The sequence below is a fragment of the Puntigrus tetrazona genome, chromosome 18 (assembly GCF_018831695.1).
Source record: "Puntigrus tetrazona isolate hp1 chromosome 18, ASM1883169v1, whole genome shotgun sequence".
Taxonomy (NCBI): domain Eukaryota; kingdom Metazoa; phylum Chordata; class Actinopteri; order Cypriniformes; family Cyprinidae; genus Puntigrus; species Puntigrus tetrazona.
The window spans coordinates 979,292-1,002,198 of record NC_056716.1 but is presented as its reverse complement, the minus strand read 5'-3'; the positions used below and the strand labels follow the sequence as shown (position 1 = coordinate 1,002,198).

General features: G+C 39.6%; 1 protein-coding gene across 2 annotated transcripts in view; it reads right to left on the bottom strand.

The window, feature by feature from the left end:
- The window catches only part of sipa1l3 (signal-induced proliferation-associated 1 like 3), a 67,401-nt gene that overhangs the window by 17,100 nt on the left and 27,394 nt on the right, over window positions 1-22,907 (bottom strand). Inside the window, exons 2-7 of one of the 2 annotated variants that reach the window (XM_043264533.1) lie at window positions 20,282-20,355; window positions 9,901-11,487; window positions 6,419-6,549; window positions 4,948-5,136; window positions 4,640-4,814; window positions 3,370-3,473 (exon numbers count right to left, since the gene is read on the bottom strand). In XM_043264533.1, coding sequence (XP_043120468.1) covers window positions 3,370-3,473; window positions 4,640-4,814; window positions 4,948-5,136; window positions 6,419-6,549; window positions 9,901-11,269 — 1,968 coding nt within the window. In that variant the 5' untranslated portion in view covers window positions 11,270-11,487; window positions 20,282-20,355. The remainder of the gene's footprint in view (window positions 1-3,369; window positions 3,474-4,639; window positions 4,815-4,947; window positions 5,137-6,418; window positions 6,550-9,900; window positions 11,488-20,281; window positions 20,356-22,907) is intronic. The other variant, XM_043264534.1, reaches the window with a different exon arrangement.

Here is a 22,907-nt window from a genome sequence, read left to right as displayed (position 1 = left end):
GAAATAAATATACTACAAATTTCTGTTAACCAGATACATTTTAAAAGGCTGATTTTTTTTTTTAAGGCAAGCCCTGATGTCCTTTTTTTTTAACTGCATAGCAACACCTTTGTAAGAGACAGGACTCTGTCTGGCTCATGGAAAAAGAGGCCCTTGGGTCTTTATGATATTGCGGTTTCTAGATATGGCTCAGATCTGTTCTTCAGTCTAAGTCCTATGTTACTGTTTAATGCACACAATGTACCAGCCAAAAAAAAAAGAAGATATGAAGCAAGACTGCAACAGGGAAAGTGTAGAGGAGAGAGAGAGAGAGAGAGAGAGAGAGAGAGAGAGAGAGAAAGGATAGACTGTACTGTTGAAGGACACAGAAAAAAGGGAACTGGCAGAAATATCTTCATAGATGCACAATGATTTCTGTGGTGAGAGACACAGAGGTGTGAAAAAGCCTGTTAACAGCACTGCAGCACCAATCTGTGAGACAGCCACTAAAGCACATGCAATAAAATGTCGTAAAAAGATCAAGTTGTGCTAGAATTGCATTTCCTGAAGGAAATACCAGTGCATGCAAGGTGGAGTATTTTGCTTTTGGATAGTCTTTTTAGCTTCTCCGAATATGAAATGATGCATCTGAGCATTTTAGCCGTCACAGCAATCAGATTCGACAAATCTGCTCTTTAAGGCATTATTCATTAAAAATTAAGAATTAAAATTCACCAAATTCATTGCAGCATTAATTATATTCTCAATACAAAAAACTCAAAGAAACCATACATCTCAGAACCAAGATGATGAATGTTGATTACAAATATGCTAATTAATTTCATACATAAATCTGTACATACATGTCTGCGTACATTATGTTCATTAATGCTTATGGCATCAGGCCCAGGAAGGTGTCCTGCTCTGTGCCAGACAGGTTGACTCTTAGCTTAGCAACATGCAGATGGCTCTTCTGGAGTCCTACGCATGCTTCATTTGAGGAGTTTTACTACACTACCTCACTACCTTTCAAAAATGTAACGTTACAAAGGTTTCCTCACTTAAAAATAAATAAAATAAATAAAAAATAAGCAGCTTTTTTGATCTTTCACATGACAATGCAGAGTGGAGTATTTCAGATTTTCTGAGAAAATAATTTTCAACTTGCAAAATGATTAATATTACTGTTTTTACTGCAGTATTTAATCAAATAAATGCAGTATTGAGAGAGACGTTTTTCAAACCAGCTTCTTTCAAGCTTTTCAATAGTAGTAACTATTTCAAATCGGTAATTTTATGGTAATAAGAACATTCAAATGTTAATGTAAAGTAAAAAATAAAATAAAAACATTAATCAATTACACACTTACAGCCGAAATTAAAGGTTAAACATACAAAACATTTATTTGCATTAACTGCAGGAGTTTAATGACTAAGACTTAGAAGTTTAGTTCAAATCCTAAACAGAATGTTTGACGAATATCAATACAGTAGTGGCTGGCATGCGATGGATGCTAAAACACATCTGAAATCAGTCAAGTGTGCCATTCTGTGCTCTTACGTATGGAGTTGATTTGTCTCTTCCAATCTGTGATCAGGGCAACATGTTCTGCGAGCTACATGGACTCATTTGAACTGTAGGAGATCTACTAAGAGAGTCGACAGCAGAGATGCTGAGAACCGATGTTTAAAACTGCAGTTAATCTATATTTAAAAATAGACCGTGAAATTAGGAGCATCTCTATGTCTCAGTGAAAGACTGGCCTCCAATCTGAGTCAGAGCAATAGAAGCTGCCCACCCGCTCGCAACAGAGTGAGGGCATCGGTTATATAAGCTATCTTACATTTCAACAACGCACGAAGGGAAAAACCATGGAAACACTAGTCTTTCTTGAATGCTGACATGGCCCTCCCTGTAATGAGGAGACACTCTTGTACCCTGAAATTATTCTACAGCCCGACAGCCCTTTCAACCTCACCGTAATCACTCCATCTGAGTGGATGTTTTGTTGCGCGCGCTTTAAAAAGAGAGAGAATTATGGGACAGATAAACACTGCCCTCTGCAGCTCGTCTGAGAGCGAGCAGATCAGATGAATTCAAAGTTGGCTAATTTCTGCACGACCAAAAATATTCTTTTTATAGTAATTAATTGCGATTAATGAAAAGTTTTCGTTTGCATAATATATGTGTGTGTGTAATGTGTATACTGCATTAATACACATAAATTTCAAATATATTTACGTCTGTATTTATATTAATACTTTAATATATAAATGTAACAGTCTGAAATGTATACACGTGTTTGTTTTTAAATATACAGTACACATACATATATTAAGCATATATACACAAAAACGTTTATTTTGGATGTGATTAATTGCAATTAATGGTTTAACAGCACTAACGTTAAATTATATTATAATAATAATTTCTCTGCAGAAGTAGTTGTCTTTGCTGCCGATATAACCATATCAGCACAGGCAACAAAAATAAGGCGAATTATTAATTTAAATAATGCTTTAAAACATGTTTCACCCCAATCCTCACTGAACCTACAGTACAAATTTCCCCAGACAAATAATTATAGTATATAATAATATTAATTCATTTTATTTGTCACATGCTTTTATCCTACAAAAAACGAATGTAAAATAATGCATAAAAAGACCCTTTTTCAAAACGCGTCTTCCCCTACATTATTTGCCAATTAATCTTTTATTTTACTCAGACGCTTACTACGCAAGTTAAACATGCAGATGGCAAGTCATGTCGTCTTCAAGTGTGTTTTCGCTGCAAAGCTATTGACGCATACGCATGCACACGAAACTTCCTGAGGGCAGAAGATGCCATATAACTGGATCATAATCAACAGAATGGAAATCACTAGAAAACCACACCCTGCACTGACTCATATGAAAACAGCGGGAGAACTCGACAATAACGAACCGAAAAAGAAAGAGTGAGAGCAATTCCTTCATAACCACATGTAACAAAAACACGGTCTCCGAAAGTGGACGTCCAGAAGCTGTGGCCTCTTGTGTTGCGTGAAAAAAAGAGCTGCTGAATTTCCACTGGATTTACTGCTGCCACTCTATAAACTTTACTACCATTCCAGATGTTTCTTTGCAAACTGGGTCTGCCACATGCAGTACCCGCCACAAACGCACTGCTCAATATGAGCAAAGAAAATGGACAGCATGTGAACAATGTGCAAGACATTCTGGGAGTCTGTCCAGGTGGGAGAGAGGGGGAGGGGTTTTTCAGGATAAGTTGGGTCATGTCGGTTCTATAAAGGCTCGTGGATGTACTTCTGTGTGTGTGTGTGTGTGTGTGTGTGTGTGTGTGTGTGTGTGTGTGTGTGTGTGTGTGTGTGTGTGTGTGTCTCTTACCTGTTGAGGATTGTTGGGCATATATGGAAGCATGGTGGACACGTGAAACATAATCTCATAGTCCTGATAGGTTGTATACAGCGAGTGTGTTCCAGTTGAGTCCGCTGTTAAACACACACATGCATATTAATGATTATAAAATTAAAATGAACGATCGTCAGTTTTTACTCAAAAGTTCATGCAGCTCAAGTGCTGCTGTCATTAACCAAATTGTCAAATTATTTGACTGCATTACGTTAATTCAGCTTTTAATTTAAATTGTCGTGCTTGTAATATCATTTGTAGTGCTGTCAAAAAACTAATTGCGATTAATAACATACAAAATAAAAGTTTTTGTGTTAATATGTGTGTACTTTGTATATTTGTTATGCATGTAAATACAAACACATGCGTGTATATATTTAAGAATGATAGGTTATGTTAAAAAATAAATGTTATACATTTACATGAATATAAATATATACACACGTTAATGAATGTAAACATTTTCAAACTATATGTGGTATGTGTGTATCAGTAGATATTTAAAAAAAACTTATTTTAGTTGCAAATAATCACACATAAATTAATTGTTTGAAAGCACTAATAATTATTAATAATAATAATAAAACAAACCAACTAGCAATTATATTAGAAACATGTTGAAGAAAAGCCTTTGGACACCAATATACACTAAATTATACCATATATCATCTATCATGATTTTGGAGTGTGTGTAACTTTCATGTATATATATATATATATGTGTGTGTGTGTGTATATACAGTATATATATATATATATATATATATATATATATATATATATATATATATATATATATAAAACACACACACCCTATCAAAAATGCAGACATTTGTAGGGTTAGCATATATTTATAGCTCTATGTAGCTATATGTAAAAACAATAGAAGCCTATGGACTTTCTGGAATGCGTGCATGCATGTGTTTTACGCGCATTCAAAATGTTGTTAAACAAAACATTGCAGTGTGTAATTTCAGAGCTACTAAATGGAATCACAGTCTGTTTGTTTGAGCCATCCTAAACGAGATTTTGTATTTCACTGTGAATTCATGGAGCTACCCAGTGTGACGCCTCAATTATAACTCAGAGACCGTCAAAATGTATTTACACACTATGCTTTTGACGGTCGCGGCGGGTTAGGACAAGAACTCCGATTAACATGGAAGAGATGCGATTTTTCGCTTGACACTTTCTCGTGCTGTGCCTTTTAAGGACACGTGTAAGACACACAGAAAGCCTTGCTCACTTTTGGTGTCTAGCTGGGCAGCATATTTGTTGAAACCCCTCAGACACACGGTTTCTCCCAGCAGCTCCAGGAAGGCGGTGAAGGCTGGCGTAGCCTCTTCATTGTTGTACATCTCCTCCTCCGTGCTCTGTCCCGCTCGACACAGCAGGATGCCCACTTTGTGTTTCTGACTAAGCTGTAAAGACACACACAGTGATAGTCTCGCACCTACAAATATAAGGAACACTGACACTTCTCATTTTTGGGGGGGAATTATGAAAAATGAAAACTTTCACCACTCAGGAAGTAGTGTGGCATCATTTACTCACCCCCTGCTCATCCAGTTTGAGAAGCTGCTCCGTGACCTTTGGCGTGCTGAGAGCCAATCGCAGACAGGACACGCTGAGTTCTGGCAGAACGTACTCCAGAACCTCTTTTAAAGGCAAACCACGAACCGTTCCGTGCTTTGCTGTGGACAGAATAGCGTCCTCCAGGATTGCTCCTCGTAACGTGACCAGCTGCAGCAGCCACAGGAAACCACACACGCACACACACACACACACACACACACACACACACACACACACACACACACACACACACACGCACACACACACACACGCACACACATACACACACATCAAATACCATCATATGACTGGCCAAATATCCTCTGAGAGCATGTGACAGAGCATGAGAATGATTATGAATAGCTGAAAAATGATGTCCAGAAGCGCCCACTGTGTGGCATCCTTTCCCCACTGCTTCCTGATTGATCGCCTTGCAGCACAACCTCCGTCGTAACCTCACACACGCTGATGCTATGGCCATTAGCAACGGTAAAATTCGTACAAACAGGTGGAAACACCGGAATACTTCAAATATTTTGTTTTTGAGGCTTGCGTTTCTGGTTTCTTGTGCCGTTTGTCACACGTCTGAAAAAAAATCACGTGACTGGTCACACGAACGGCCACCCAGTCAATCATTTAACTCGAACCTCTGACCACAAGAGAGCTGTTGAACTAAGTTTGCACACGTTCGAGGCTATTTCGGAATGAGTCGCTGTCACATCAGAATAATAGCTGCGTGAATGTGAATGAACTGAAGACGCTGCATTGTTCAGAGCGGGTGAGTTTGATGTGTCCAGGCAGCCATGTAATCTGACTAAACCCAGCAGAGCAGCAGTCATACCAGTACAGCTCAGCACTTTTCAAACACTCCATAATTAAGCAAAAATGACTGCATGGTCTTTATAGAAATATCTTGCACGCAAGGCACAAAACATGCTCAGAACTTATTTTCAAATACAGTGGAACTACAGCATAACATACAGGGACAGATTGCTTTTAAATGTCCCCTTTAAGGGACGTGACATGAAATATCGTTGACCCTCCATATGTTAATAAAAAGAAGGCCAAATTTCTCTAAATTATCTTTTAGATGATACATTTCCACGATGTCTAGCATAAGAATGGGGTGATGACAATATTATTCACAAAATATACAAATTGGCATGAAAATGTAAGGGTGTTATTTTCAGATCTATCATACTGGGGCACGGTTTCAAAAAAAATAGCAGTCTCACGCATCTGAAATGCTGGATCCATCTAAACGAAACATGTATACAGCTAAATGTGTCTACGTGTGGATGGGCTTTAGTGATATTTGGTGCCGGTTTATCAGGAAGTGATGATTTTGTTTGGATGGAAATGGTGCTTATTCGTGAATGTTTTACGCGACATTCTAATTTTGCACAGTTAAGATCACAGTATCAGGAAACCCGGCTTGCGTCATACTCACCTCATTGGTGCGAAAGATGATGCGGTACTGGTACTGGTCCTTTAAATCTTTGGTATCATCCAGTTTCTCTCTTCGAATGCTCAGAGCCACGGGCCCCAGCTTCTCATCGGTACCAAAGTAGTTCCAGTGCTCTGTGGGGAAGAGAAAGAGAAATGAATGAATGAAAAAAAAAAGAAAGATTAATACCATTAATACAGAAAACGAGGATACAGAAGAGAAGAAAATAATTAATGAGGTGAAGACAATGGATAGGAGAAAAGTGAAAGTCGATATGAAGGATGAGAGATGGAAGGAAGGACACAGGGGATAAAGGAGGGATTTGTAAGAAAACTCTACAAATCTAGGTCATGGTGGCTATAGAACATTCAAATCTAATAGAAAACCACAGAAAAAGCCACTAATACAATACTGGACATGCTTTTGAGGATGAAGGAAGTTATTGTTCTCCTGTGTCTCCTACAGCTTTTTGCAGTGGCCTTAAAAATCTGAACTTACCGATTTAAGTTTCAATAACCTTTTGGTTTAGAATGTTATCGTTGCTTTCAAAAGATAAGCATAATACAAGCAGCGATTCTCTTTTCAGTTTAAGTCTGCGCGTGAAAGAGTAATCAGTGAATCACCGAGGAAGTGATTCAAGTCCATGATTCAGGTGAATGGCTCCTGCTGTCATTTTGGCCTGATTTTAATACGGCTTCAAGGACCACACCAATCACGCGATTCATCCATAAAATGGACTGCATTTTGCTTATTTGTTTATCCTTTGACTATATGCTTCGCCGCATTAACAAGCGAGGTTCAAAAATACCACGTAGGAAAGGGATGTGAATGTGATATCATTGAATTTTCTAGTCTTAATTTTGGGTTGGCATTTGGACCGTTTCCTTAATCTGTCGTCCAGTTTTTCTCAGCACAGGATATGAATTTGGCTGTTTTGTGAGGATACTGAAAGCTCAGGAAACTTGAGATGAGAGAATTATAAGTCTCAGGAGCATGCAGATATGGGCTTTTTAATAACGCAGCAAAGATTTTGATACTACGCAGAGTGTTGCCCTTCCTGACCGAGGAATGCCAAATCAGTACCGCTACACGGCTGGCACTCCAACACACATCCACGCACACCGCTTCAGTGACTCACTGACAAAACAGAGGGATTTCAAACAAAGCGCCGCTACACTAGAAAATTAAGTAAACGGATAAGTAATTGGCACCACAAAGAAAAAATACCTTGGTGGCCTGGAATCCTTGCTCATTAAGTTAACCATTTAACACTTAAATGAGAAAAACAGACAACAATGAAAAGCATAGCTTAAAGGTGAATAGTGTAATTTAAAAAAAATGAAATACTTTCTCCTTTCCCAGCTTACAAACGTGTAGTTTTAGCACTACAGCATTAAAAGCAGTAACTGTAAATATGGGTACGTTTTAAATGATTGACTTGTATGTTACGTTATAAATATATAAACCAGTCTGCATGGCCTTTCTGGTCAACGAAAATCTGGATGACAGAGATTACTTCTGGAATGCTAACCTTTATCTCACCAACTTTACTTAATAAACACAGGCAACTAATTAAAGCATTCGGATAACCTCACGTCTGCAAGGATTTATCTAATGTTGCTAAGAGGTGACAAACATGGTATTTTTAGACATTGTGGGTTTTTTTTTTTTTTATTGGCATTTTAGGAAGCAAGACCTTTAGCGAGATTAACATTTGGGAGACAGATGTGTGGCAGGGGTGCATATTCAGCTCCAGTTTGTGCCTCTATTGGATAATAGCGAGAAGCGTTGATAATTGTGGCATGCTTTGATAATCTCTTCCGAAGGATGAACTGAATGTGCAGACCTGTCCTGTATTGACACTAAATGAAGGGAAAACGTTAAATACAGGAGTAGTATGACAGTGGTGTATAATTGAGACAATCAGAGGTCAGAGTCACCTCAGTAATAAGGCAATGCATGAGGTAAACCACACAAGACAGATTAGAAATTCATACTGTAAAGACACTGGGCTTTCAAATAATTCAAATCCAATTATGATATGCTGATATAGGGCTGTCATGGTTCCTGAAATCACTTAGTAGTTGATGGCATTTGCATGTCGAGTAACTGGTAAAACACTGGAAGTGCCACATTCCACGGATAAGAATCCATTAAACATTATTAGACCCTTTTCTGAGTATGCATGGCAGATTAAACTCATTCAAGAATCATAATTAAGCATAATGCTATTGTGAATAAAAATGAAATAAAAGTGATGTAAGTTTAACATGATGTGCTTAAATTATTTGCATGCGTGTAGGTTACGAATATTCGTATCAGAGCACCTCCGTTCACAATAAATGCTGCTGTTATCGTTTACATGTGAACTTTCATCTGGGAACGCAACATGCACCACTTCATCAGATTTGTAAGTTAAATCATTTAGAAACCTAAGCACACACAAGAGAATACATCAATATATTACTAAATATTCAGGAAATTAAAGTTGCCATCCCATTTCTGTCTTAAATGGACATTAAAAATTAAAGGTTGTTTAGTATTAAACATCATCATGTCACTGGCAGCGTCTGCGGACCTATGCATAACGTTCATTAGTTCTACGGTTTAAAGCACATTATGCAGTTTCACTAGAATTTTGTACACAAACATATATTATGTAAACAAAAACTTTTATTTAGGATTAATCACGATTAATTTAGGGATGCACCAAAATGAAAATTATTGGTCGAAGGTGGAAAAATGAAACACTGGACCGAAGGCCGAATACCCTACAAGGTTTTTGCATTTTTCATATACATTTACCTTTTTTTGAGTAATTGCATAAATTACGGGCTTTTTACAGTTTTTTTTTTTTAGTAAAAAAAGTATTATTACAAAACAATTTAATAATATTTACTTAATTACCATATTTCTGGCCCCTTCTTAAATCAGACATGTATTTTTTGATTCTCTCTGAGCAGAAGAGAATCCTTTCATAACATTAGAAGATAGTACAGATCCCAATTTTAACACTATTTTTTAGTGATATAATAGAGCTGTTGAAAATATTATGATCATTATTATTGTCTTATTTTATTTTAAAAATGCATACAAATATTACTGAGCAACTAGTAACAATGTTTAGCACAGATTTAGACTTTGAACCCTGGCCAACAAACAGGGTTCCTGCAGCGCGGTTGGCATAATTTTTTCGTTTTTTTTTTTTTTTTTTTGCTATTTTCAGCTGAACAAATTTTGGTTGCCAAACATTCGGTGCATCTCTAATTAATAGTTTGACAGCACATTTTAAGAGCTATTGTTTATTTAGGTCTATTTTTATTACCTAAAAAAAACTTACTTGTTCATCAGAATAATCCACCGATTACCAAAATATTTGTTGGCGACAGCCCTATACCCATGCATTGTATATACTGAAACAAAATTTACTTTCAAACAGGGAACAGTCTGGTGGTTTATCCACATACACATTAACAATGTCCTACCTTTTCCATAGAAGTGCTCATGGTAGTATCTGGCACCCAGGTCAACGTGCTCGATGCTGTGTTGCTGCAGTCTCTCTAACCTTGTGGCTTGAACCTCTGGTGGCACCTCCAGTTTGGACACACTGGCATTACTGCAGCGTGGACGAAGCCGAGCCTCCACGATGCCAGCCTCTCCCCGCTCTGCCCATGAGCTCAGGAAACTGACATTCCGTTCTCTGTAGCTTCCGGTCTCATTGATGAAGTGCGGGCAGCTCAGCAACAGCTGGTGCTGAGAGTTGGCATTAACGCTAGATGAACCACCTTGCTCTAAAAGTTCCAGTGCTGGGGTTGATCCTTCCGATAGGTCCCGGACACTGAGGTCATCAGTGCTAGAGAAGCTGGGCTCCACTCCCCCCAGAGCAATAGCTCTGGAAACTGCCAAAGAAACAGCAGCCGAAGAAGCAGCCGAAGCTCCGGTGGCTGTGTTTCGTCGCTGGGCGGCGTAGCTGCGACGAGCCGCTGCCTCGTGCAGGTCAAACAGAACGCTCTGAGCGTCAAAGTGGGCAAAACTCCGCACACATACCCAGGGTTTGGAAGACAGTGTCTCGGGGGGTCGTATGTCATCTGAGTCACCTCGTGGAGTCTCAGTTTCTCCTCGGCTGGAACTGCGGAGTTTGCGGAATAAGGAGGAGGTACCGAGAGATGACTCTGTACCACCACTTTTTTTGCGTACACGATTCTCCGGGCGGTCATCAGGCCGTGGAGTTGACAAGAATGCGTGTGAAGTGGGTCCTTCTAAAGAAGCACCAAGCAGCTCTCCAAGCTTGGCAGGGGCTATGCTACGCTGGTCTGGTCGCTCCTGTTGAAACTGGCTGAGCATGTCAAAGAAGCTTTGCTCAGACACCCCCTGTACATTGATTGAAGAGGTACTGCCATATTCCCGAAACAAACGGCTTTCGACCTCTGTTTCATCTTGCTCACTCAATGTTATCTCACTGTTCGAGCGATGACGGAGCGGAGCGAATCCAGACATCCGAAATCTGGGTGGTGTGGAAGGAGCCCTTGTTACAACTGATTCAAGAAAGTCAGCGTCTCTGGTACCTCGCTGTGGTAACCTCGTCTCACCTCCACGTGTAAGCCCATCCTCAATGTTGAGGTCATCCGGATGACTGCCCTGGCCGTTCTCAAGCAGCGATTCTCGTGAAAGTGCCCTGCGAGGAGGCCACTCAGCAATCCGAGCTCGAACCCCCATTTTGGGCACGGAGACACGGGACGGGGCTGGATCGCCCACAGAAGAGTGGCCATTGTGGAGGGGTAAACGGAGGTGGGGTGGAGGAAGAGGTTGAGAGAGAGGGGTGGCACACACCCCTGTGTCTCTGTACATGTTCATGGAGACCACTGTAGTCTCAGGGCCAAAAAGGAGGGCAGGGGTCGTAGGGGAGAGAGCATCCTGGATCAAGACTTCTGGTGTTCAGTGAGAAGGAGGAAAGATGCTCCACGCTGATGTTGCTTTCTCCTCCCACACTCATTTCTTTGGTAGGAAAGGACTCCCCTTTCCTAATCCTTCTGGGCCAATGTGGAAGCTCAAAGGCCACTTAAATCACAGACCTGGAAATAGGCAAGAGACAAAAACAAAAACAAAACATTTAGTCTAACTCATTTCATCCGGTTACTTATATACAACATCGAAAAACAATGAGTTGTGTTTTTTGGGTTTGGGATCTTATTCCTTTCCTGGCATACCACTTTAAGCAACCTACTTCCCATAAACCTTCTTCTCTAATATTGTGATGTTATTTTGCTCAAGGGATGAGCAGTTTTGAGAGCAAAATGCAGAGAAAAGCTGACTGAAAGTAAAATGAGAAAAGAGGAGTAGGATGAAAAAGAGAGACAAAAAAAACAAGCTGGTAGGAAAGAGAGGAAGTGAGGTGAGAGGATTTTTAGATGTGGATTTCTCACACTCTTTTGAGGCTAATCTCTATTCCTCTTCCTGGCAGATATTCTGTATTAAAGCCACAAATATCACTTTGCTAAGCACCACAAACTCATCTCTCCTCTCGTATCCATCTTTCAGTGCCTATACTGCTGGTATATAATGATACATCATTTACCAAAACCTATAATCAAACAACGCTAACCTAGCACAGTTGGCCCTTCAATATTGTTTTGTAATTTGATTTAAATGCGAAGGAGCAAACACGATATCTGAAAATGTGAAAGACCAGATGCAAATGAAGTATTACGCCACCTGACAAGTTTGATGCTTATATTACGCCTTCTAGTATATGAAAATACACACCTTGCTTCCTTGACAGGTGCAGACAGTTTTAACAGCCATGAAAACCATGACATGTATGACAGATGGGGTTGTTGGGTCAGCTAGGTAAAGCATCTGAGATAGCTGACTTAGAAAGTAAGATTAAGATTCTGCCCACATTCAGCTGCATACAAAAGGTTACATAACAAGGACTCTGTGCTGGATTACTGATGGGAGCTGCTGAGTGTATAATGAGGTGGACTGTTTTACAGGCTTAACAGAGAATGGTGAAGCATAGGATAGTAATACACTTTAGATTTTGAATGAGACACTCAAACTTTGTGACAGAGAGAAAAGCCCCTCAAGTCTCGAGGTCTCTCCACATGGTTTATCCCTTGCTGTGAACAAAAGACAAAATGAAACCGACAGAAAGTCAAAGGACAAGACAAACACAAAAAGACAGGATACTAGACAGAGGCAGAAGCAGAGCAAACAGAGGTACTGGAAGAGAGGAAACCTGACAGGCTTTGTGCTGAAGGAATCCAGGCAGGAGAGCGAGAGGGAATCTGAATCCCAGTGACTCACTTTAATATGAAAGTCAGATTGAATCAAGCTTCACTGCAGCTCAATGACTATGAAAAGCCACTCAGCAACGCCTGTTCCTCAGCGTAACTTCACGTTATCTCCCTTTTTATTGTCTCTCCCCATCTCTATCTATCAGCTGCACTCCATCCATCCATATATTATATTACGCATCCACAGCTTGTCTCTCTATTTGCGATAAGGAGGTTACAGACAGTAATGTTGATATATGATAGGCTACATCTATCCAAACATCAACAGGAGTTGATTTCAGTCCCGTTCTTATAGTTATCGGTGTTCAGGCCAAAATACAGCATGCCATAAGTCAAAGTTTGAAGCCACCTTTAAGACTTTTCTCATATCACATCTCTCTCCAAGGCTTAATCCCACTCCAAAATCCATCCCTTGAGGCAGAGGTTCTCCAATACTCTTCATTTCAAGGTCAGTCTCCGTTTAAAACACAAACGTGTACTGCCAGCATAGGCAGATACCACCTAAGGCATCATCCTAAGTAGCACAGAGCCTCACTGACTGATTTGGAATGCTCTACATGGGTACGAAGCATGTCACATACAAATATCGTTCTTCACAGGGGATCATGTTTATGACCCTTTTCAGGAAGTTTGATTGACAGTCAATCCGAAAAGTCATAACATAATTACATTAGGAGAATACATTAACCGTGTTTCGGGTCTTTCCGCAGTTGAAACAAGATACCTTCTTGTGTTCGTTCATTTTTATTTCACAGTATAACAAGTAAAGAGGAAGAGACGATAGGTTCACGTGTGCTTCTTGAGGTGCTACAGTGATCTGTAACAACAATGGTATGTATTGTTTGAATGACAAAAAAACTACATTTACAAATGTTGGCACGTTTTGAAGTGTCCTCTTTGCTCTGCAATGTATTTGTGACTGGGTAAAAACATGATGTGTGGTGTCAGAGCAGCATGGCTTGCTGGACATAGCAACAGTAACTAAAGGCAAAAACGAATTTCAGTTGTGATGATGCACTGGAATAAAAACAGCTTTCCATAGATGCTTCCACATAGGCCGTGAACATCCTCACACTGAAAATGTTTTTTTCCCCCATCCAGTCTGACGAGTCTTTTCAGTTTCGCCAAGTGAAAAAATTGTTACTTGAGAAAATATTTTATTCTCACATGTTCTTTATACAGAACAACAGTTCTAATAGTTCTCCACTGAATCATGTGATCTGTAGAGCACCGTCTGTTTTCTTCCACATGTGCAAATGTTATGAGCCAGAGCTCTTTAGTTTTCTAAATCTTCTGTATTAAAAAAAAGTAATGAAACATTTCTACACATGAAATTTGAAAGCAAATAGATATTATGATGATATGTTTGCTTTTTTTCATGCAGCTCGTGGTATGTTTATAGCAATAAAGGATGTTTATGACAAATACTAGCAGTGTACTGTTAAAGAACATACAAAGAGTGCATGCATCTGCTCATTGTAAAATCAAAATCAACTACAGCTCACTATAAGAAGTTATTAAAAGCACTGAAGGTGTAGCTTGACTCTTATTGTACTTCTAACTATATTTTAGGATGTAGCCTACTTATTAGAGATGGCTTTGTATTTCTGCCAAACTTTGTTTATCTTAATTTAGATGTTAAATCCATATATGAGATACATATGGAAAAATTAATTGCTGGTCGGTGCATGCAGACAAGGGTTAGTAGAAGGCAAAAATTAGTTTTGTGCATGTGTGTGAAAGCACAGTTTGTCTGTGATTCGCTTGGAAAGTGTGTCCTTTGTGAGGTCACTAGATTTCCTTACAGTTTTATTATTTTGTCAGCTATAATTGTTTTACAACAAAGTTTCAGATCTGCGGCGTACATTATACGTTTATCGCCTCAGTATTAAATTACAATGATGCATTGGTAATTTATTAAATGTATCTAACTTCAAAACAATTCAGTCCGAACTATAAACACGCTCTTTCATTCAAACGGTGCATGCCGTTATTCACAGTGATTGCTCTCAGCTACGCTACTGGCAACAGTCCCCGAGTTCAAATACACAGTGGAGTGCGGCCACAGAGCTGCACTGAAGGTGGCTTTTTGTTTCAATGAATGTACAAGCACTTCAAGGCGAGTCCGTGTAAAAACTCCCCCCAACATTTGGCTGACTTCACACACAAAACACTTACAGGGCAAGTTCACAACAACAGCTGCAGAAATAAGGCGTTTCTCTCCAATTTAATGCTTTGTTTTTCCTTTAGCCAGTAAATTCCTTGTTTTTTGTTTTTTTTCTACATGCGAGTGAACTGGGAAAAGCCAGTATGGACTGTGTGAATGAGAGGGAGTATGCAGATTTTCGACTAACACTCCTGGAAAGCGAGCCAACGCCAAGTGCCAGATCTGAAAGACTTCAAACTGTTTTTAATTGCTCACATAGTAATTAGCTCTGATTCTGCTACTTCAAACTGAGACCACACACGCAGGCGATTACACGTAACCAGTGGCGATTACAATTCTATAATCTAAACGAGGTTAATCTGTGTTGACGAGAAGACACCATGATGCTTCAACCAACTTTTCATCAGACACCGAAAGACAGGGTCTGGTGTGAGTCCTGAGTCCTGGGGCTTTAAATCGCACACTCGTTCCTCTCGCGCATACAAACCCAGCCTACAGCCAGTGACTCAGCGTATACCTGCCACGGACTGCCGGGACAGGATCTGTCAATCACAACGCAGCTTGCTTCCTCCATCGATTTCCTGTCACGTTGTTTTCGGGGTGTCAGACGCGAACCCCCGTGGCTGTAGCAGCTGGCCGGTGTGTGTATAAAAGGAATAGACGTGCGGCGGAGGGCATGGGCCGCACGTTTGATCTGCCCTATAGGGTTTGTGTGACTGGGTGTGAAGGACAGGAGAAGCTTGTGACGCAGGAAATGAACGCGGGGGGTGGGGGGTGGGGACATGGTGAAGACAGGAAGGTCGTTACTGTTTCACGAGGCTGTGTATTTGACCCGCATTTGCTTCGTGTATGCAGGCAGGCGCTGGTCACAATCCTTTAATTCACTAGGATAAGCGGTGAAGGTCAAAGGTGCATAAAATCCATAGTGTGAGCGAAAGCTAATCAATAAAGTGGAGAAAATGCAAGCAAATGTGAATTATAGAGTATGGGAGGAATTGTGTGTAGACATCACAGAGTGGGATATGCACACTGCATTTTTACAGTATAGTCTAGTCAGGGGGGGAAACTCTAGTTGTATTGTTATATTTGCTTTAATGCTATTACATAATTTATTTAAAAATCAGAAATATATATTAGAATTTAACTGATTAGTGGTTGATCAATTTTTTTTATGGATTATGGTTGATGGGTAGCCAACGGCCCACATTTGTATGATACCACATTTTCTTTAAAGATAGTAAATAAAACATGCAGCAATGACATTTATATTTCATTTCATTCAGTCATTCAGACTTATTAGACTTATAGATTTGTTAAGTTATTAGACACATACACCGTTCTAGTAATGTCCCGCTTCTGACTCATTGGTAAAACAGAAAAAGTTATTAGCTGATGCCATTTATCTTAAAAATCTCCAAATAACGGCCACCTTGGTGTTATGCAAGTCTATCATTAAACTGATTTCACGTTTACATAATAATAAAATAAATAAAATGAATGTAGTGCCAGATCCCACACGGTCAGAGCCTAATAGATACGTTTCATAGGGATATATGGACTAAAAGACCAAACTTTTAGTGAGTAACTGATACATACTCAAAAAATATGGCAAATATAACTTTTAACCTTCAAGCTAACCTTTAAATCTACCGCAGTCTCTCCCCCAAAAAACATAAAAAATGTTTGCATAAAAATGTGAACATTGCTCACAGCAGGTGACATTAATTCTCTTGAGAATTTATTGCTGAAGGAGGTGAATTTGTAACAAAGTCAGCTGTGATGGCTGACTCTAAGGGAGATAAATTTAGAGACAACTTTTTAGAGAGGGTTGCACCATGCTGAGAGTAGTTACTGTTAGTATGCTAATGCACAGCGTGCCATTAGTAATAAAACACTCAGATCATTTGTTTCTAAACTCGTCACCTTTAAAGAACTGCCACTAAAATCATGTGAGATAAAAACGAGCAAAAAAGAACAAAGAAACGGTTGCTGTTTCAACGTGTTTTGTAGCGTGTCTAAGTAGCGTGGGTCAAATCAAACGTTCAGAATTTAATGTTCTGATGTGCATGTTGCCAAAAAGCATGGTCTACTCTAGACAGTCAGCTCACTAGGTTTTTAGTGTCAAACCGAACCTTAATAAAAAAAAACAAAAATACATTGCTGAATCCAACTTAATGTGCTATAGATAAGGTCCTATGATTTCTATTATGCAACAAAAACAAACAGAATCATAGAATTCAGTCTTACAATTTTAATTTACCATATAATGCGGAATGTCACGGAATTTGCCAAACATTAAATGAATAAATCAAAAGCACATTTTACTTCGCATCAACATCATGTCCAGAATTGCTTTGAGAGTCACTTCATGAGTATTTTACATTTAATAAAAAAAAATGATCCAAGCATATTAAAATCATCATACCAAATAAAACCAGAAACATAAAAAAGTCACAGCAATTTGTCAAAAAAGTTCGGCTTAACTTGAATAATCTCTGAAAGAAACATAGGACTTATGTTAACAAAACTTCTGTTATTAATGCAATTATTATTAAGCATGCCTTTTTTGATTACAAAAAAAATGTATTAATTAAAATGGGATGCAGAATGTTAAAATAGAAAATACAGAATTTGGTAAAAAAATAAACAAATGAGATAAAAAATATAAAACGCATTAAAAAAGGCCAGAAAAGTTTAGAAAAAAAAAAAAAAAAAAGGAATTTGGGAAAAAATAAAATGGCTTTCAAAGGGCCCTAATTATAGGACACTGGGTAGTGATGGGAACTTAGTTATAAAAAGCAGTCAAGAACTAAATGCTCTCCTTGGGCAATTATTCTGGTTGCTTTTACATTGCTGGTAGGAACATCAGCAACTTGAGAATGGAGGACGCTGTGATCAGAGCTGTACAGTATGTAATGGGAAACGTAACGGCGGATATGGAATGATGATCTCAGGAGGCCAGCGGGTTACTAGGAAATGCCCATGTGTGCCATCTGGCTGACAAGTGCACAGGTGTTCAGGTTTGTGAATGTGACAGTCAAAGCAAGAGAACGTGTGTAATCTGAGAGTCCTAAGCACATGGCTAAGTCAAACAAGATTAGTATTATTATAAAACAGGGTGAGAAAAAAAATTAAGTATTGTATTTAACCATCCAAGCAATAACACATGAAACGTAATCCATATAAACACCCGATCATGTTTAAGACAGCCTGGCGGTATCCACACGTGATTGGCCAGAAAACCAGAATCTCAGGATTTTTGGAAGACTCCAGAAGGTGAACAAGAACAAAAAATGAGAGGAGGAGGAAGTGAATTCTGCTCAAGGGCAACAAAACTCGAAACACCAGTTTGTCCTGAGGGCTCCTAAACGAAGCAGTGCAAACACAAGCATAGACACGCTTTGTTCGGGTCATTGAGAGACGAGCCATTATCACACCACACAAACACACAACACGGCAGAGGAAAAACAGGTCGGCCCACACACCAGACAAACAAATCATGTATCGAAACAAACAGATGAGGCTGCAGGCTGAAAATCTCCCAGGTGGGGCGTCAGGGAGTGGCCTTCTGTGTGTTTATCTCTTCAACAGTACCCTTATACCAACAAGCATCTCTAACTGCGCAACGGAAAGAAAAGCTTGTACCGGTTCGGTTCCTAGCTGTCAGGTCCTCGAAAGCTGCCTACTTCATAGGCCCGTTCAAACATTTAAGATGAACATTCAAATTTAATAGTCACAAATGATGCCTAAATGTGCACTGCCTCTGGTAATGCGTTCAACTGAACGATAAATGATGCTTAAAAACAGGATCTAGGTAGTGAGCTCATTGGCATCGGTTTCAAAACAGAGCGCTGAATAGATAGACCATCTCAATCATTCCAACAATTCTAGAACTCAAAACATTCTAAAATAGAAACGGATGTGTCAAATCTTAACATTACATCATGTCTTTGGTGTTCAAAAATGTTGCGTAGGCAGGGAGGTAGGGAGGAAGACGCAAATTGAATCAAAGTCTGAAATGCTGAATTGAACATGTCAATCGTTTCAACATGTCTGATATTACGTTATTTTGGTAGCAAGGGTCAAACAAGCCAAATTTGATGTTCCAACATGCCCACGTTACTGAAAAATGTTGTCTAGATGGTCAGTTTAATAAGATCTGATCGTCAAATAATATATTAAATCAAACATTTTAAACTGAACGTTCCAATATAAAATCAAATGCGTGGAATCAACAATTCCAACAAGTCAGTGTTTACAAGACTTTGAGCTTGAAGCTGTAGTTACAACACGTCTACAATACTAAAATATGTTGCCTACAAACATCAAGATCAAACATTCCTACGCATCTATAATACGTAAAAATGGCATCTAGGTAGTGAACTTGCTAGATTTGAAATCTGAAGCCAAAAACATTGATACCATGCATATCATTCAAATGTCTATGGTAGTCAATTTAATTTAGCAAGTGTGGTATCAAACATGTTTAACTGAACATTTCAATGTGCCTTATGATGCACCAAAATGCTGTCTACACAGTCAGCTCATTAGACTTTGAGCGTCAAACATTCCAAACTGAACGTGGACCAAAATTGAGTTAAATATGCTGAATTAAAGATGTGCAACTGAATAATGCTAAAAGGTGCTATTTAGGCAATAAAGTTGAACTGAACATGAAAATTTTCACTTGAAATGTCCATGATGTTCAAAATCAGCTTGCCAAGTTGAATCAAACAAGTCAAACATGACTTGATCCAACATGTTTACGCTGCTCATGCCATCTAGCCCACCAGAAAAAATAGAATCAATCATTTTAAACAGGACGTTTGGATGCCAAAATTGTGTAATCGTTTAATGTGGCAATTATTCGTAAGCCCACTTATGTTAATCTGTGTGCTTACGATGTGTTTTTCTTATTTAAAGATTTAACCAATCCAATGTATAATTGACTTTTGAGTGTTTTCAGGTTGTTTATGTTCAAGTAAAAATGTGGCATGCAGTTGCTTCAATCCATAGCATAAACATCATCCAGTGTAAATTGAGATAATCATAATTAATAAATCGCAATTACAATTTTAAGCGACTAATCGACAATTATGATTTTTGCCATAATCGTGCAGCCCTAGTTTTGAATTGCCAATGATGCGGTCTTGACAGCTCGAGTGTAATAACATGTTTATGATTCAGCATCTTGTCTATGATCAAAATAGTTTCCTAGGTAGATAAACATTCCAGCAAGAGAGATTTAGAGTCTAAAACTAAATGGGTTTAATCAGACACAGCAACTAGGCAGTGAGCTCAATAAGTCAGGGAATAAAGGGAACTTTGAGTATAAAGCAACACTGTGAATTCCCGGTTCTAAGTCATGTGTGTGTGATATTTTATCAGAAAAAGTTCAAGTACCAAGGAAGCCATGAGTTACGGGCCAGTCGGTTCCTTTTTGTGGGCGTCACCAAGCTGTCAGAAGACGGAGTGATCTGTCAAAGAAACCAGAGTGAGCTGTTAGCATTGTTACGATCCGCTGCTATAGAAACAGCAGCTCATCAAGCTATCGTTACGTATTATATATGTCTGTCAGTGAGACTTGTTGAACATCGGAAACACAGCAAAAAGAGAAAAAGACATGACACGTGTCAAAATAATGAGCTTGATATTATGAAATACAGCTCGCTAGGTGTGATACAACATCCACGTGTGAAATAACAGTAGATGCGGTGTGTGTGTGTGTGTGTGTGTGTGTGTGTGTGTGGCACTGCCAGCCTGCAGGCATCTACCCACTGTCTCCTCCGACAATAGAGTCAAAGCAAAGCTGATGGGTACGAGCTGACAGCTGCTGCTCTTGCCTTCGTACCGCTAATATGGCTCGCTCTACACACACACACACACACACACAAATACAGAAGGCTTTGGAATGTCTCCTCATAGCATGGGACATCAAAGGCAGCCTAAGCCTGATTCATAGCTTATGAATTTGGGGTTTATCTATCGCACACAGACGTCGCCTGCATAGACACACGCTGGGAAAGATAGAAAGTGTGTGTGTGTGTTCCTGACCTGTTATACGCACACACATGCTCGTATACTGAAGGGATAGGAGGAGACGCGCTCCAACACACAAGCATTCCCTGCGGCGACAAACATTATGGTCTGACAAACTCCCGCCCATCAATACTGATCAATTCAGCTCTAGTTCCTCTCCCGACTGTTTGTGTGGAAGTCAAGTGCATGCCAGAGGATATCAGCTGGCAACGGTGTGTGTGTGTACCTCCTCCGGGTCGCAGACTTCGGGCGATACACACCTACGTTTGGTACACACTAGCCGTCTGACACACTCCCGATTTCATCGGTGAGAATTTACAGCCCTGATTGCCACTACAGCAAATCACATTACAGCCCAGCACTGCTTCACCATGACAACACATTACAGCATGCTCCACTTCATCCAATTAGGCCTGCCAAGACTCAAAATACAGCACACCAAGGCAGTGGGCAGAGAAAGGGTATTTTGAGGTTATGAACACAGACAGAGGCCCTGGAGGTTAAAAAATGCATGCTTGTTTATGGCATGTAAGGGTGTGTAAAACTACGTTTTCAAAAACAATTAGGTGGTGGCTTCCCTGAATTAACGGTCAACTAACTGGACTTAAAGTCCTGTATAATTAGGCTTGGTTTTGGGTCAACTGACCCTGATCGGTCATGTTTTGAATGCCCTTAAATGAGACTTATTCTCGTGTAGCACTAAAATACACAAATCAAAACGAAAACATAAACTAAATGTAAATCTATACAAAAAAGTCGGTATTTGTACATTTAGAAATAACCAATATATCCATATCTTAAAATGGGTAGATATTTGACATCGGTTGAAGAAATAATGAACAATTTCTGGTAACCGCTTGACCTAAATCAGTATTATCTTAATATGTACTTAAATTAAACTGCTGACTCTTATTCATTATATACCTTTCTATCAAAGTTACATGATGCTTTCCAGATAAATTTGTTCGGACACAGTTTAATTCTTTTGCTTAATCAGTCAGTTTAAGAGTTAGAGTTTTGGTTTTATTGTAGTTATCTGCATATCAGAGCCCTCACTCTTTTGTTTTCAGCACTGGCCACTGAAAATGCATATTAGTTGAAAACTAACAAAAAAAAAAATATATCAATGTATGAGCAATAGATGTAGAGCAAGCTTTGTTTGTCTTAGCAGCAGCAGAAATAAAACCCCCTATAAATTAAAATTCCTCATAACAGATTAAAAACTCCTATTTTACATATATCATTAGTGGGGCAGCAGCTCGGAAGACACTGCAGGCGCTGACGCTGCAAGAAACTTCAAAGTTTAAAATGGGAGCTGCGCCGTGACGTGCAGCCGCATCTGCAACGGAGAGCCGCACATTAGAGGGATTATTCAATCTGAGCCGCATGAATATTGTAAAAAATTGGTATTAGTGTGACTATTTCAGTCTCTCTGACTTCCGGAAGGTTTCTGTAAATGAGCGAGACTCTAAATACACATCCAGCACATCCTCTCGAAGAGGTATCTGCAGAAACAGGGCACTATCTGCCTCTGAGCGCAATCCGCATGATGTAACGTCTCCTCGGCTCAACCGTTCTCAACCTCTTAGTTTGTTGTACTGTCAGATTCCTCCTGGGCTGCTGCCCCAAATACATTCGAATCTCCCCGGGAGGCTCTCGAGGACAATTTCCCGCTTTTACTTCAAATTCAGTATCGTGTGACTGTCGTGACAGCTGAGAATTACAACGGTCGGACGGGCGACGGTGGAAACACAACATCCTGACATCGAGACGCGACTGTGACAGAACGAGAGGGCTCGCCGACAACCTTCGCTGGCACGGAGGCCGGGGGCCGAGGGATGCGCGTTACGGATAAAGAGTTATTTCCGTCAATTTGGACAAATAGCAAGTGAGCTCACGGCAGAGCCAAGGAGATCCAAGGAGGAGAGCCAAATGAAAATTTGAAGTGCTCTGTGGGGAGACTGCAAAAGGGCTGAGGGGATTTCACTTC